This window comes from Stigmatopora nigra, chromosome 23, assembly GCF_051989575.1.
Source record: "Stigmatopora nigra isolate UIUO_SnigA chromosome 23, RoL_Snig_1.1, whole genome shotgun sequence".
NCBI lineage: Eukaryota > Metazoa > Chordata > Actinopteri > Syngnathiformes > Syngnathidae > Stigmatopora > Stigmatopora nigra.
The window spans coordinates 3129392-3146158 of record NC_135530.1 but is presented as its reverse complement, the minus strand read 5'-3'; the positions used below and the strand labels follow the sequence as shown (position 1 = coordinate 3146158).

General features: G+C 41.1%; 2 protein-coding genes across 3 annotated transcripts; both read right to left on the bottom strand.

Moving 5' to 3' along the window:
- Nucleotides 1-55: 55 nt before the first annotated feature.
- Nucleotides 56-8874, bottom strand: podxl (podocalyxin-like). The gene is made up of 7 exons (XM_077709707.1): nt 8510-8874; nt 2327-3111; nt 2227-2250; nt 2021-2153; nt 1835-1878; nt 1623-1742; nt 56-960 (listed from the first exon to the last, which is right to left on the bottom strand). Exons 1-7 carry the CDS (start codon nt 8550-8552, stop codon nt 769-771), a joined length of 1341 nt encoding a protein of 446 aa, XP_077565833.1. The 5' UTR covers nt 8553-8874; the 3' UTR covers nt 56-768.
- Nucleotides 8875-12935: 4061 nt separating this feature from the next.
- Nucleotides 12936-15510, bottom strand: nfyba (nuclear transcription factor Y, beta a). 2 transcript variants are annotated; one of them, XM_077709638.1, is made up of 7 exons: nt 15377-15510; nt 14616-14706; nt 14409-14539; nt 14144-14341; nt 13778-13856; nt 13620-13699; nt 12936-13540 (listed from the first exon to the last, which is right to left on the bottom strand). In XM_077709638.1, exons 2-7 carry the CDS (start codon nt 14704-14706, stop codon nt 13508-13510), a joined length of 612 nt encoding a protein of 203 aa, XP_077565764.1. In that variant the 5' UTR covers nt 15377-15510; the 3' UTR covers nt 12936-13507. The 2 variants fall into 2 exon arrangements, with proteins under 2 accessions (XP_077565764.1, XP_077565763.1); XM_077709637.1 differs by lacking the exon at nt 15377-15510 and adding an exon at nt 15094-15370.
- Nucleotides 15511-16767: the final 1257 nt, after the last annotated feature.

Here is a 16767-nt window from a genome sequence, read left to right as displayed (position 1 = left end):
CTTCTTAAAATCTTTTTTATTTCTTCTTTACAGTTCAGAATTTGCTCAAATGCAATTGTGGAATGGGAAAAAAGGCTTTATTTGCACAAAAAAAACGAAATATGACTACAATTTACAACTTCCAGTGTGTCAGACCCCTGTTCTTCACTTCAATTAGCGAAACAAAGAAATATGGATATTATACATTATGCTAACATACTTTGGTGGAATATCAAAAACGTTTAAAATTAAACAGCCGTTTTATCACAAATTCACACATTCACACAAATGGGTAAGTTATATCATGAATATTAAACAGTTTTGGGAGCATTTACATGTTAAATTATTTAGGCATTCCAAAATATTTATGGTCATGTCTGTTTTTGTTGCTATTTTCTGAATAACCGTAATATGAACTTGACCTTTTATTCATCAGATTACATTTAAACCCGTGTGCTCAATATTTACAGTGTTTCTGGGCAACAAAGTCTTGAGTTGGGCTCTTAGACGTCCAGTTCGTTTTAAAAACGGATTGGTCGTCGGCCTCTGTCAACGGCGGTGAGTAATGTGCCTGATTGTCATCAGACCAAATATACAATATGATGGATACAATATAAAAGGCCCACGATCATCCCCCATATATCAAAAATCATCAATTAAACAGAGTACAAAAAGCATAGTGAACCTTTATATAAATCAGTCTTGTAAAGGCACATTGCATCGCCTGATTTTTGTGTTTCCAAGTCATTTTTGCGCAATGGCGTTTAATCTGTGCCAAATTTGCACTCCCTACAAGTGCGTGTCCTCTTCGTCGGGGGTGTCGTCCTTGAGCAGGTTGTCCATAGGTACGATCCAGCCTTCGTTGAAGTCGCCGTTGAGTGCCACCTTCTTCTCGTGCATCTCCGGCTGCACCTCCATCACTTCCAGGGTGGGGTTGTCGTGGTATCCATTCTCCACCGTGTGAAGCTCTTCCGTCAAGTGCTGTCGGTGAGTCATTGGAACGGTACAATTTAGATTCATTATTTATTAAATCTGCTTTGAATTTGTTATTATGGCGGCTAAATAATCATATCCACTTTCCCATTTTATTCTACCTCAGCAGAACCAGGACAAATAGGCTTATGGACAGTTTTTTCCCATATCCATCAGGACTCTAAACTTGCGGTAGCACGACACACAATCCCTTCTGTGTAATAACTTCGGGGTGAGGTAATATGAAAAGATTTTGGGCGGTATTCTGCTTCCTACTGGCTGACTGAAGGTAAGTGAAAGACTGAGAGGTAAGTGATCTGTTATGGGGGGTGATGCGGTGTATCCATAACGGTAGAATGACAAATTAAGAGTTAGTAATTATCACTTATTTGGGTTTTTTGCTGAGAAAACGCACCTTATGGAGAAGCCCTTCCAATTTAGTCATATGCAGTTTCTGGGTATAATGACAATTAGGCTTTGTGTTGTTGATGATGGCGACAAATGTCCAATTATTATTTTATTGCATTCAGATTTAAAAAGAAATAAAAATCTAAAATGGTCCGACCCTTACCAAATAATCTGCACTGTATTTTTAAATAAAGTTAAAACATTGGCCCCTTTCCGAGACTTGAACAATAGCATCTTTTAACTAAAAGCCCGACATTTTTTACCTGGTTGTCACTGTAAGGCTTGCGATGGTGTGAAGCGCAAACTGCCAGGATGATGATCATGATCAGCAAAGCTCCACAAGAGGCCAAAATAGCGATGAGGGTTTTGTTATCAGTCGGTTTCTTGGTGTAGGAGAAAGAAAATGTAAAAATTGAAATATTATATGAGTTAGTTTAGGTTTTTTTGCATTACTTGAACACTTAAATGCACTCACCTTTGTTATTTCCTCATAATACTGTGTTGCCAGGGCTGTTTTCACTGGAACATTCCCCCAAAAAAAATATTAGTAAATGCTACACTAGGATCATGACAGAATCACAAAATTTGACCGAAAAATTCCTTATAAATAGTACTTTTGATATATGGCAACTATAATTATCGACATTGAAATCTACTGTACCTCTGCCATTGATCTCCACACAGTCAAAAATAAGTTTTCCCTTATAGCGGCTCCACGTTAGCGTGCAATTTCCATCCTTGAGGTTCCCCATCAGGCGTTTGCATACTTCCACGAGATCTTTCTCTTCTTCCTTCTAAACATGAACAATTAGCAAAGTTAGCAACGTACGACAAAATTTATCTATTGGCGAAATTGGCGATCCTTACCTCATGGCCTTTGTTTAGCGAATACTAAAAACCCAGACACAAAAACAATAGAGGATGTTAATCAGAGCTATTTCAACATTTTCATTCTATTGTAACTTACTGTGAATTTTCTGGGATATGACACAGTTGTTGTAGTTGTTGGAGCCATTTTTGGTGGAGTAACGGTAGGGTTTGCCATGGTGGTTGTGATAATTGAAGGCGCAATAGAACCCAGAATGGACGCCATGGTGCTGGTCTTTTGGCCTGCCGTGGTTGGTTTGGTGGCCCTGGCAGTTGGCGTCTGTTGGGGGATTGGCGCTGTGGTTTGTGGCGCGGGGTTGATACCCGTGTTGACGTGTTGTCGAGTCGTCTGGAGGGCCGCGATGGTGGTCTGCGCGGTAGACTTTTGGAGCGTTGTGGTGGCTTTGGCGGTCAACGGAACGGCGGTGTGGCCGGTCTGGCTTGTGATGGGTACTTTTGGGTTGCCCGTTGTCGGGATTGGAAGCGTGCTCTTAGGCGCGGGTGCCAGGGTTGTCATCTTGACGGTAGATGTTGGAGCTGGGACACTGTTTGTTTTAGACTGTGGTGGTTGTGGTGGTGTAGGTGCTGGTGTGGGTAGTGTTGTGGGTGCCGCTGTGGTCTTGGCGTTTGGTGCCGTTGTTGGGGCGGTAGAGGGGTGGAGTGTTGGTAAAGCGCTTGTTGCCTTTGTGGTGGGGATGTTTGTTGGTGCTACTGTTGGTACTTTGTTGGTAGCGGGTGCGACTACCGCCTGGATGGTTGTGAGGCTGACGACGGTTGACACTTTGGCGGTTGACGCTTTGGCGGTTGGATCAGTCACGGCTTTTGCGACAGTTACACTGGGAGCTACTGTCAAGTCTTCCGAGTTGGATTTTTGACAAAAAAGACCTATAGAAGAGATTTGAGGAAAATTGTTAAAATTAAATTGTAAAGATCACATAATATGTAACACTTGAAATGGTCCATTTTTATTCATACCGTATTTTCACGACTATAAGGCGCACTTAAAAGTCTTAAATTTTCTCCAAAATAGACAGGGCGCCTTATAATCCAGTGTGCTTTATATATGGAAAAAAATAAAATGTGTCATTCATTGACGGTGTGCCTTATATTTGTGAAAATACAGTACTTTCTGTATTTCCTGACTTTCCAAGAGAAGCACAATCAAAGGAGGAACACCTCAGCCATCTATCTTCCTCTGTCCATCTATTTATAGCGAGTTGGCCAGGATGTCGTAGACAATCAAGTTGGAAGCGCCACACCTCGGCAGCCCACTGTCCATTTGTACATGTGCTCCACGTCCAACAATGGCGTCTGGCACCCCCGCCTTTGTGGACGGTGACCTCCGCCCATCTATTGTAACATTGAATCCCCCACGCGGGACCATCGATGGCATATTACGCCACAATTAGCCACAAAGAATGGCATTTAACTGTTCTGCGCACAACTTAACCTCTATTACAGAACCACTAGGAAGTATAATAACTCCTTCTCATTGTGTCAATCCATCATCACTACTTAGGGGTCAGTAGAGCGCAGATAAGAGCGTGTTCTGGTCAAGTGAAAGCCGGTAGAGGCAGGCACGGGCACACGGCTTATCAGTCCCAGAGACTAACCGATAAGCTTTAGAGTAGTAGTGTGAATTCGGCATTTTCCATAGGGTTCGGGTCAGGGGATGGTATTTTCCATTAATGGACTTTACCATTTTCCTAATGTCATTTCAGCACTTTTTTAAATGTTAGCATTATTTTTCTACCAATGGGTGAGTGATTGCTTTTGAAAGATGTTGACATGCAAAAGTCCATATGCCGTTAGCACCCCCCCCCCCTTTTGTCCCCCTGAATATTGCCTGGTGCCCTGACCCCCATCTGTCACCACCACATCTGTTTCTTTGTGGGCAACAGCACCCGTCAACCCGCCACTATCTTTAAAAACTACACATTCCCAAGCCCATGGGACTTCAGATTGTCAGGTCTGCTATCTTGGAGGGTTTCGTTTCTTTTGTAATTTTCTAATACCTGTTAAAGAAGAACTGTTTTAGGATTGGAGAAAGTGGCTCATAGTGGGGGAAGCTCAATCTCATTAATTGTGATATTCCTTGAAAAGAGTAGGAGGTAATACAAGGGTGGGCAAACTTTTGGGCCCGGAGGGGGCCACATTGACTTTAAAATTGTGACAGATGGGCCGGGTCAGCACAAGATACGATACATGTAAAAAAGTGCATCCGTTAACAGTACATATGAAACTTAAACTGAAAAAATGGACTAAAGTATAAACATACTCATCACTCAGAATTAAAGTATAAAGTACAAAGTCAAGTAAAAAGGAATGTATTAAGAAATATTAAAATGTCATTTTAAAAAAGATAGAGGGGCTGTAAAACATGAAAAATAAATAAGAGTGGACAAAATAAAATAAAATCCATCATTTGGACAACGTTGGCGGGCCGAATTAAAAAGCCTCGTGGACCGTATATGGCCCGCAGGCCGTAGTTTGCCCATGCCTGAACCAATCGCACTAATTAGCATTAAATCTGCAAACGAGAGACATTTACGACCGTTCTGGTCTTCCGATTTGTCCACCTGGTCAAATTCTGCCCCAGAATTAACTTGAACGAATGCACAAAAAGAATGAGAGTTAGTAGGACAAATCTTCCCCATGGGTGGAGTGACACCTCACACAAAGAACCCCCACGTGCGGTCGCTCGACGATCTCGCATCCCCGTGCCTCGTTAGCCAAGAGCGCTAATTCAGCCCGGCGCACCATTGTGAGGGGGGCCAGTAGACGGGGGGCCAATGAGGGAAAACTGCAAGTTGTGTTGGGAGGGAAGAAAAGAGGGAGTCGAGTGAAAAGGCGGCGCTTTCTTAAAGAAGAGAACACCAAGAGATGCTGTAAATTGAACCACTAACTACAAACGCCTGCCCACACAAAAACACTCGCTTACACACTCATTATCCACTAACAAAAATCCCCCCCTTCGTTTTAGTAGTAATGATAAAAGTTTAGAAACAACTCATTTTTGGCCATGGCCAATGTTGCTAGGCAGATCTTGTTTATTTGTCATACCTGTTAACATTTTTCCCATATTTTTTTGATCATTATAAATTGTGTAGGCCGTATAACAACTTTTTTCTGGATTTTTTTTTTTTATTATACAGGTTTTTTTTTTTTTTAAACTGATCTCGTTTTACCCATTTCTGCTCTAATCCGGTTTATCTTGGTCATTGGTCGATTGCTAATGTTGTCATGCTTTGAGCATATGCATTCAACCTTTAACCTGTCCGTCTTTTCACTATGTCAATATAGCGCACCAGCAAGCAATGTATTGTCAAGAGGTCAGCGACATACAGCGACATCAACAGAATCTTGAATTTTGTGCACCAACTGATTCAGCACCCCGTCCACTTTGGAGAAAATTGGAGACTTAAGTCTACCTACACTGTGTGAGTAAATATGTCCTGTGTTGCATTTGTATGTTTTTTTTATTGCTTAAGGCACATGTGTCAAAGTGGCGGCCCGGGGGCCAAATCTGGCCAGCCGCATCATTTTGTGTGGCCCGGGAAAGTCAATCATGAGTGATGACTTTCTGTTTTAGGATCAAATTAAAATGAAGATTATAGTTGTATATTAAGTTTCCCGATTTTCCCCCTTTTAAAACAATAATTGTCATTTTTTAATCGTTTTTTTTCAGTTTTTAGTTAAAAATCATTTTGTAAAATCTAAAAATATATAAAAAAGCTAAAATAAACATTGTTTTAGATCTGAATATTCCGGCATTTTAATCCAAAAATCTAAATATTATATCTAAAATGGTGAATGGCCCACATTAAATCAAGTTGACGTTAAAGCGTTAAAGTGAACCAACCCGAGTCTGACACCCTTGTCTTAAGGGGAATTGCAATCCTTAATAAGGATGAGCAATAGTTTTTTGGTGATCTGCTGGTAGTGGACGTCTAATTTGGTTTAACAGGGAGGGAGGGCAGCCAATGAGTTAAACATCACTCTGCAAATACCGTCTAACTAACTTTAAGCCTTGAAAAGTGCAAGCCACTCTATTTTGGTGTTGTTGCAATCCTTGGGAGGAGTCGACATGCTGCGATGAAGCAGATTAAAAAAAGTGGGCGGCGGACACCCCGCCGTGTTAAGGAGGAGGTCCGACTCGGTACCAGTTGCCGGATTGTCTGATTAATATCTGACACCTGGGAGGGGAAAAGATCACTCATCAGATGCCAAGCCTACTCCTACTACTTTATCAAATATATTTGGGGGGCGGGGCTTCAAGTTACAAAATGCCCTGAATGTAAATATCATCATTTTTTTTGGTATTAAAACCATTCAGGACACGTGAAAAGGGTCTGAAAATGTATTTGCAGGCCATCTCCTGCCGCCGCACCCTGCTTGGGAACCAGGATGTTGATAAAAAGTCTTTTTTTTTTCTCCCCCCCTCCACCTATTGTTCTCCCTTCTCTCCCATGCTCACCAACCAGGCCAAGCAAAGACACCAAAGCCACGAACGGGGCGGCTTCTCTCCCCCGGCCCACCCGGACCGGACCGCCTGTTATCTTGTAGGAAACGGACGGGTCGCCATAGAGGACAGACGATCGGCGTAGGGTTAGGAAGTCCTGGGGAGGAACGATAACGCAGGATGATGCCACTTCCTTCGAGGCCTACATCCAAATGGCTGAGGTACGTGCGGGAATGAATGGTCGCTTAAACAACCAATTGGAATACTTGATAGACAAAATCTATCAAGGGAAATACTAACCATCATGTGTCCCATCATTAAGAAAAAATATATGCAAAAATTTATGTATTTAACAATCTTCTGTAAGCCCATGAAAGTAGAAAGTTAATATTTGAATTGTCACCTCGATTTGATGTGGGCCGGACAATTTTAGATATAATATTTAGATTTTTTTTTAAAATAAATGGATTAAAATAACTGGATTAAAAGCCCTGAATATTCCGTTTTTTATAGATCTAAAACAATGTTTATTTTAGTTTTTTTAAAATATATTTTTAGATTTTACAAAATATTTGTAACTATAAACACAGAAAAAATGGATTAAAAAATGACAATTATTGATTTAAAAGAGGGAAAATCAGGAAATTTAATATACATCTATACTCTTCATTTGAATTTGATCCTAAAACAGAAAGTCATCACTCATGATTAACTTTCCCGGGCCACACAAAATGATGCGCCGGGCCATATTTGGCCCCCGAGCCGCCACTTTACTCCATTCTCTATTTTTAGGAGTTTGGTTTGCTCTGACAGACTTTGTTTTCTATCAACCTGATGTGTAACACATTGCTTTTCCCAGGGAGGAAAAATACAAACTGGCATTTGAATTCATGTCGCGTCGTGGCTGAGGCAGGTGCCTAATTAAAGAAAATCTCTTGACATGCAGACAGAGAGAACGAAGGAGGTCAGAGGTCATGCTTCATTATTCTAATGAATTCTAATATTCAACGTGTACTTGAAAGGGGGGTCTCGTTCATTCTACTGTCTTTTGGGAGATGATTACGATGACCTTCCGACTGATTAAGTAGCGACAACTTCAGGATGGAAGATACTAACGAGAATGTCAAAGGCATAAATCATATTTGAGGGTTTATTTTAGTGAAAGTCAGTTAGTTTTATTTTATTCTACTATTTTTAAGGCTAATTTCAAGACAAAGTCAGGGGTTGGTGACCTTATTTAGCCTTGTTGATACTTTTTATGCAATGAAAAAAATGAATAATGAGTTAAGGGACTAACAACAATATACAATTTTTTTGAAAATAATAGTATGACCAAAGTAAACCAAAACTTTAATTATATTTTGCGCTGTGCGTGCCATGTTTAGTTAAAAAAAAGAAGCATAAATATAATTAACTGTAATCCAATTATGCGGTTTTAGAATCAAATTGTTGTTTTGCTACAAAATGTACGCTTGGTAAATATTTTGTAATTAACTATAATGCAATTATGCAGTTTTAGAATCAAATTGTTGTTTTTTTTACAAAATGTACGTTTGTTAAATATTTTTTGCTCAAATGACATGACTTGTTTTTTCTAGCAAGTTCATTTGACCTAAAAAGTAAATTGAAAAGTAAGTTGACACTTGTATAAAAGAAAAAAATAGAAAAAAAGTCAATATTGTTCTTTTGATAAGACAAAAATTGGGCATCCCATTTTCCGACACCTGTTGCAGCTTTTTCTTTTCCCCCCTTCATTCAACTCCCAATTTTCCCCAAAATAGCCAACACAAAGAGTAAAAAAAAGCACCTAAAAGTACTCACCGATTAAAAGCAGCATACACGTGACCTTGACGGCGTCCGCCATCCTATTTGCGCGTTCTTCTGGTCCCAGATGTCGCTATCATTCACGCGGTGGATGAGTTTTCAAGTGCGCTCCAAACCGCCGGCGCGCCGTCTTGTCACGCCTCTCTCTTTCGATTTGAAGTAAATAATCTGGCCTTTTGTGAATTCTTGCTTAAAAGTGAAAGCCAAGAATGCTTTTGTGCCTGCTTGCTTGTGTCCCCCACGGCCTTCTTTGCTCCAGTCGGGGATTTGAAGGGGGGACGAGTTTTTCTGTGGTCTCCTTGGCTGCGATAAAACCTCCCTCCCCTCACTCTCTCTTTTTCTCTCTCTCTCTCTCTTTTTTTCCTGGCTGGTACCGGGGTCGAGCAGCAGGCCCACGCTCTAACACTACAACCCGTCTCATTGCCGTCCCCGAGCCACGCCGGCCTCCCTTATGGAGAACCCCAACCAATCCCGAAGCGGCGTTTTGAATAACAAAGGAAATGGTGAGACAATAAGGCTCCCAAAATGGTGCGTGACACCAGGGATGAGAGACGAGAGGCAAAAATGGGCGACAAATTCGGGGTTGTGTCATCTTTTTGATAGATGGTGACGACAAGGCAATGTTTCCAAAAAGCTAGTGTAGGTACACAAAGTGGAAAAGCCGTCATTTTGGATAACTTAGGCTATATGTGTCAAAATGGCGGCTCGGGGGCCAAATTTGGCCCGTAGCATCATTTTGTGTGGCCCGGGAAAGTCAATCATGAGTGCTGACTTTCTGTTTTAGGATCAAATTAAAATAAAGAGTATAGATGTATATTACATTTCTTGATTTTCCCACTTTTAAATCAATAATTGTCATTTTTTTAATCCATTTTTTCTGTGTTTTTAGTTCAAAAATCATTTTGTGACATCTAAAGATATATAAAAATATTTTCTATTTTCCACTTGATATTTTTAAATGAATAATGGTCATTTTTTAATCCATTTTTTCTGTTTTTGTTCAAAAAATATTTTGTAAAATCTAAAAATATATTTAAAAAGTTAAAATAAACATTGTTTTAGTTCTATTAAAAAAACTGTATATTCAGGGCTTTTAATCCAGTTCTTTTAATCCATTTATTTTTTTAAAATCTAAATATTATATCTAAAATGGTCCGGCCCACATGAAATGGAGTTGACGTTAACGCGGCCCGCGAACCAACCCGATTCTGCCTTAGGCCGATGAGGTCAACATAATTGGAGCAAACGTCACCACATATTCTATCATTGGAATCTCAATCTTTGAAGTTTTTTTTTTTAATGTTGTTTTCTTGCTCTTTCCTCCCCCCCCCCTTTTATGAAATAAGCGACGCAGTGGCAGGAAACGGCCAGGAAAACTTCCACACCCCTGATCTTATCCGAGCCACTTCTCTCCCCAGACGTCAACACCAACATGAAACGGACCCCGAGCTGAAAATTCATGGGAGGAAAGCTTCTGAATGACATCCACGTTTCAACTCACCAGAAGGTAAAATGACATCCCATAGACCCAAAGGGTTTCAGACTCAGGTTGGTTCACGGGCCGCGTTAACGTCAACTCGATTTTATGTGGGCCGGACCATTTTAGATATAATTATAAGATATTTTTTTATAAATGGATTAAAAGAACTGGATTAAAAGCCCTGAATATTCCATTTTTTATAGATTTAAAAAATGTTTGTTTTAGCTTTTTTAAAATATATTTTTAGATATTACAAAATGATTGTTGAACCAAAAACATAGGTCAAATGTTGACAGAGTTTACTGTTGAAAACCAGCTCTCAAAATTATATTCATGAGAGTTTAATATCTAAGGGAGAGAGTTTAATATCTCATTACTTTTTAATATCTTAGTACTGTTTAATATCTAAGTACTGTTCAATATCTAAGTACTGTTTTATATCCAAGTACTGTTTAATATCCAAGTACTGTTTAATATCCAAGTACTGTTTAATATCTAAATACTGTTTAATATCTAAATACTGTTTAATATCTAAGTACTGTTTAATATCCAAGTACAGTTTAATATCCAAGTACTGTACAATATCGAAGTACTGTACAATATCGAAGTACTGTTTAATATCCAAGTACTGTTTAATATCCAAGTACTGTTTAATATCCAAGTACTGTTTAATATCCAAATACTGTTTAATATCCAAGTACTGTTTAATATCCAAGTACTGTTTAATATCCAAGTACTGTTTAATATCAAAGTACTGTTTAATATCTAAGTACATTTGACCGGCGACCAAAAGACCGGCGGCCAAACATCCGTTCACGAAAAGAGCCACATACGGCTCCTGAGCCATAGATTCCCTACCCTTGCTATCAAAACAGAAACGAAAGGAGAAAGCGTTGTTCAAATATGAGTGGGATTAGGAAGATACCAGCCGGCGATTGGTACCATTTCACAATATTGCGATAGGGCCTCTGAGGAGGACCAGACTTTAGCGCAAAGGGGGTCGCGCTCTTAAATACGGAGGCGTATGCGGACGCTTCTTGAAGATGAACCAGAAGGTGCTAGAAAGATGCTCACCCCGCATTCCTAACATACCTGGAAGGGTGGCCTGAGATTCAGAAAATGGGGTTGAGCTCATGAGTCAAAAATTCAAGGCCCGACGCCACCAGTTCGCGGGTCCAAATCCCCTGCAGTGACTTAACGAATGCTAGTGGCGTTGGTCAAGTCCAAGTTGTACTTTGATTGACAGCTGAGCAGGATTTGCCTGTCTGAGTCACGACTAAAAAAAGAGCAGCCAGGGCCATTTTGTCAGGAAACGGCATAGCGCCTCCTTCCTCCATTTTGTCGGCCCGCCACTCAAACAGTGATGAGTCGCCGCTCTTTTACGCTCCTTTAAAATCTTTGGCTTGGGTTCAATGACAGTTCCAAATATTTCATCAGCATTTGTCGATCTTAACGGCCGCGCCGTGCCGAGTGGGAGGATGCGTCCAGTCGTGATGGGACGCAGACGCCGACCACTCCGCACCTTGTTATCGGAAAAAAGCCTGGTACCAAGTGGAGCGGCTTGAAGGAGTGTTCACCAAGGGGTCAAAAGGTCACGTCGGGGAGTTCTGACTTCATCTTTGCTGTCACTCCTTTTTGGTTTGCTAGATCTAGGGCAAGGGTAGGGAACCTATGGCTCGGGAGCCATATGTGGCTCTTTTGATATGGCTCAGGAGCCATATGTGGCTCTTTTGATATGGCTCTATGCCTTTTTCAATCCAAATTTTTCTTCATTAGATTCTTCTGCATACATTCTATCATTGATACTCATTGAGTAGCAACAGTGAAATTATGTTCTTAAAAGATTTCAGACTTAATTTTTACTTTAAAAGTGGTGAAATGAATAAGAAATGCTCACATTTTCATGTATTTTTACTTTTAAAATCTGAGTATGGCTCTTAAGGAATAATGTTTGTAAATATAGATTGTTTATGGCTCTCTTCGTCAAAAAGGTTCCTGACCTCTGATCTAGGGTTAAAGGTCAAAGTTAAGAGTTTTCCAGAATTGGCCTTTAAAAGTAACGTTAATTTTACCTTTTTTTCACCATCCATTTGTGCCCTAAAACACTTTCTCCTATTCTGCCTAGCAACAGATGCTTGCCCCTTAAATTTGACATCTTCTGTAAAAAATAAGTCCATCTCTATTCAAATTTGCGGGTTAAAATCGGGGTTCGGGTGGAATGTTCTGGCTGTGGGCGGCTTTGCGATGAGACACCCGAGCGGCTGGCGTATACCGCCAAGCGGGCGCGGCTCAGGAAGCGGCCAACAGAAGCTTCCCGCGGAAAAAAATCCCAGGGCGGTTCCTGTGGTTCTATTGGAGGAAGTGTGCTCACAGACCAGGGGCAATGAGGAGGGACCACAAAAAAAGGATTTTGGTCAAATATACTTCAACAAGCCACTTAGAGTACTTGAATGAACGACATGGTATTTGCATACTTGGTAATGAATGAATATTCAAACTGAAGATGTTTTTTAATGGGAGAGAAATGAAGTATTAGACAGTGATGGCAAAGTATGTGAAGTATTTTTTGAGAGAGAGAATATTAGAATCGAGATTGTTAATATGAGGTCTAACATATTGAATTATTTTTCAAAATCAATTTTAGCTTCAAAAAATGAGTGCAGGAAGCCCTCTTTATCATGACGACATGTGGCTGTAATTTCCAATATGTTTTACCGGGGGTGGTAGTGTTTTTCACTCCAGGTGTCAAAGTGGTGGCCCGGGGGCCAAATCTGGCCCGCCACATCATTTTATGTGGCCCGGTAAAATAAATCCAACTTACTGTTTTAGGATAAATTTTAAATGAAGAGTATAGATGTATATTAAATTTTTCCAAAAATTAACAAGTTTGGCCTAACGAGATATCGTTGGTGTAAATGCGGCTCACAAACCAGTCATGGCATCTTTCATTTAATTTTTATTTATATGGCATAAATAAAAACACTAATGTTTACACAATTCTTTCATTCGTATGAATTGCAGGACATGACATAATCACCATTTTACAAACATTAAAAAAAAGTGGCCAAAAACTAAGTATTGATGGCTCCTTTTTCCCAAAAGGAAAAATAGAACTAAGCAAACATGCACTGAAGGAATCGTATCATTATTTTCGTCGTGTTGCAAAATTAAAAAAAAAAAACAATAAAAGAAAAGGAACTAGTTCATCATGGGCAAACTACGGCCTGCGGGCTACATACGGCCCTGTTAGGTTTTTTAATCCGGCCCGCCGACGTTGTCCAAATGTTTTTTTTATTAAGTTTGCCCACCCTTGAACTAGCTCCAGGGCAGTTTGGGTGGAATCCAAAACATTTGGTATCACACAACTAGACAAAAAAAGACATAGATGAAAAAAAAAAATCTACTTTCTACTCATGGGATCATTTTTTCTGTACACAAAAAGGTGCGCAGCTACGCCGCCACCCGAGTCCTTCAGAAGATCATCCGGCGCGCGAAGGGTCCCTTGTTTGACCTGGTCAAGAAAACTGGATCTGCTGTACGGTGGGAATCTGCACAATGGGAACCAAAAAAAAACAGGTTAGAGAACCAAATTTTCAAGCTCTGGTTCCTAAACGCGGTTTCGCCTACCTGTTGATATGACGTGGTGTACACCATGACGTTTTGCTGTTGCCCGTCAGCTGTTATTATTCCTGCTGGGAGAGTGCTCGCTAAAAAAAAGGAAAGCCAATTTGAACAAGAAGCGCATTCATAGGAGTGGTAAAAATATATATAGAAAAGTCACTTACTGAAGCTGTCGTCTGTAAGTTCTTCTCCAAGGCTTTCTCCCACGGTTACCCCGGCGATGCCCTTCTCCCCTTTCATTGCCTGGTGAGTGGTGAGGAAAAATATCATTAAAGTTGCCAAATACAAACAATCTTCCATACTACTTTTCTACTATTGTCCCGTAGAAAAAGAAGACAGTGTAAGAATAGTATCGCTAGCTACTAGCTAGCTACTATTTGCCTGACTGCGTCTATAAAAACAGTGCATCCTTTGTGTGTGTACAGAAATAGCACTCGTTACTGACACTGCGCCTAAAAATATGATGCGCCGTATAGTCGTGAAAATACAGTACGCCATTTATTGCAACCGATCACATTTTGGTATCTCACCTCTCTGAACTTCTGCAGGTACAACTTGAGCGGTTCCACGTACATGTCAAAGCCCAGCGTGGACATGGCGAACAGGATGTCCTCGCCATTGATGGTCTTGCGCTTCTCCTGGTGACATCGTTCGCTGGCCTCGCTGGTGATGAAGCTGATGAACTCGCTCACGCACTCCTGCACGCACTCTTTGGCGTCTTTCGCAATCTGCACAGGGACACGGATGCAATGATCGTCACGCTAAGGTAAGTGCGCCGAAATCGTTATAACGAACCTTTCCGGTTTGCGGGACGGCGTTCTTCATGATGCGCGCCACGTTGGCGATGGGGAGGTAGATGTCCTGCTCCCGGTAGTTCTCCTTGATGCCGCTGTCATCGTGGTCGTTCATACCTTCCTCGGCATCATCTAGAAGATTTTTGGGGAGCGGTCATACCGTTACGGCGTTTCAAGGTCAAAGGTCACGTCGGAAATGAGCACCTACCGTCTTGTTGCAGGACATAATGCGAGGATGGAATGAAATCCCCCGTGATACCCAGCTGGGAGGTGTCGGTCGTGGCACCGTCTCCATCCATCTGGGGGGACAAAAATGCAACATTATTGACTGGTTGAATCTAATGTGGTGGCGCTGTCAATAACGTCTCTAGTAAATAGTGCGTTAGTGTTGATATGTCAAATTATGACCTAAAATTCATAACCCACTCGCTCATTGTATTCCGATGCATCTTGTCGGTATACAAGTCCAAAGAAATGTAAAGCTTAGCTATAACTACAGCACAATTTGGATGTTTATTAGTTGAGGAATGTCGTTTTAGGTTTGAAAAGGAAAAAAACGCGGGCGGCGTGTGTAGCTCAGATCATAGGCTAACAGCTAGCTCAGTCGCGATAAGCACCCAAAAATAAACAATGGTCAAAAGTCACCAGCAATTGCATAGTAAACGGGTCATTCCGCTGCTTGTTACCTTTGCAAGGTAAAGCCGCACATGCATGCACCCTGTCCATGGCGTAAACGGACATTTCGCATCCACAGGACCGAAAGCGTCGGCCCTGTTTCTTTGTGGGAGAACGTGGCTGCGGCCCGAATCGTTTTAACCGGCAAAGAGCAACATTGGCCGAGTAAATAGTTCCTGGCGATCGGCTGTCTTTCAAGCGGACGACAAATTAAAAAAAATCTGGCCGACGGACATTTCCATTCGAGCTAACGAGGAATCGGTTAGCAATCATTGGCCGGAGACACACACAGACCTGCAATGAAGCCCTGGTTGGTTACCTTCCTGAGACGGCTGTTTGGTTGGATAGAAAATGGCTGCGAAAGGACCAGTCCCAGCGCGTAGCCACGGATGCGATACCGCCTCTGGCCTGTAGGACGTCACGTCCCCTTCATGGGATCCTCACAGGGTCGTTATTTACATACTTCTCAACATTTTCTTTATACTTAAGTGTTTTTTTAAGACTAGGAAATCCACAAACACGTTTCACAATGCAGAACAACTCACTATTTTGTCTAATTTGCTTGATCGTTTTTAATTCGAGTTTTGCATGTGTGTTGTTGTTAAAATTCCGGTAGCACTTGAACGCAGCTTCGCACTTATTGTTTTAAGATTGCCATTTGCGAATGTTTGAAAATCAGCAAGAAGCACGTGCATGTTTTGCACTCTCTGAGGTAATCTGCCACTTTAAACTATAAACAATGCACATTTACGCGCAAATATTGCACTTTTAAATGCCGAATATGCAATCGGAAAGTATTTTGCCCCATTTAGTTTTGATCGCCGTGGAGTTGCAAACAATTCACCAATATCACGTCGGACGCTTCCGGGTTAAGAGCAAACATTTTTATAGTATTTGTAAATCGTGATTATTTTCAAAATCGGTTTATTTCATCTGATCACTATAATTCGTTTACTAGCTCTTATACCACAAGATGGCACTAAAATAAAGCATATAAGCATCGGCGTACAGTACTGAGTGACGTCATTACGAAAGTATAATATACTACTAATAATAATAATAATTTCCATTCAATTAAAACTTAACATCAAGCCACACACTTTGTCCATCTGTTGCCCCAGAAGTCGAATAACGTCCCCGATGCTTTAAAACTGATGTGCAAAGAGAAAAGAAATCACAAGATTTAGATGTCAGTATAGTAAATAAACTTTGTTTTGTTTTCCTCCATAGCACTACAAAAATATTGAACGACGCCATGTTGGATGACTCCAAAAAACCAAGTAGGTGTCATGTGGAAATTTGAAAATGTTGTAGCGTTAAAGATGTCCGTGCCCGCCAACTATTTTACAGCTGGCTGTCATTTCCACACAACGCCGCCACCGGTTAGCTCAGCTGACCCTGAACAGATTGAGACTAACGGAGCAGATAACCAATTCTCCTCCACACGCTCACCGTAAATCTTAACATGGCAATCCATTACTGCACAGCACCTTGGCCTTTTTCTGCCGCACGCCAAATGATCTTTTCCATCTTCTTTGACAGCCCCACGTCCCTTCTACCACCTTGTAACTTGCCACGGGAGGACATTGGACGAAAGGCTCTGGACAAGACAGCCAAAAGTAAGTCTCTTTTAAACAATACTGTAAGGCAGGGGTAGGGGACCTATGGCTCAAGAGCCACATGTG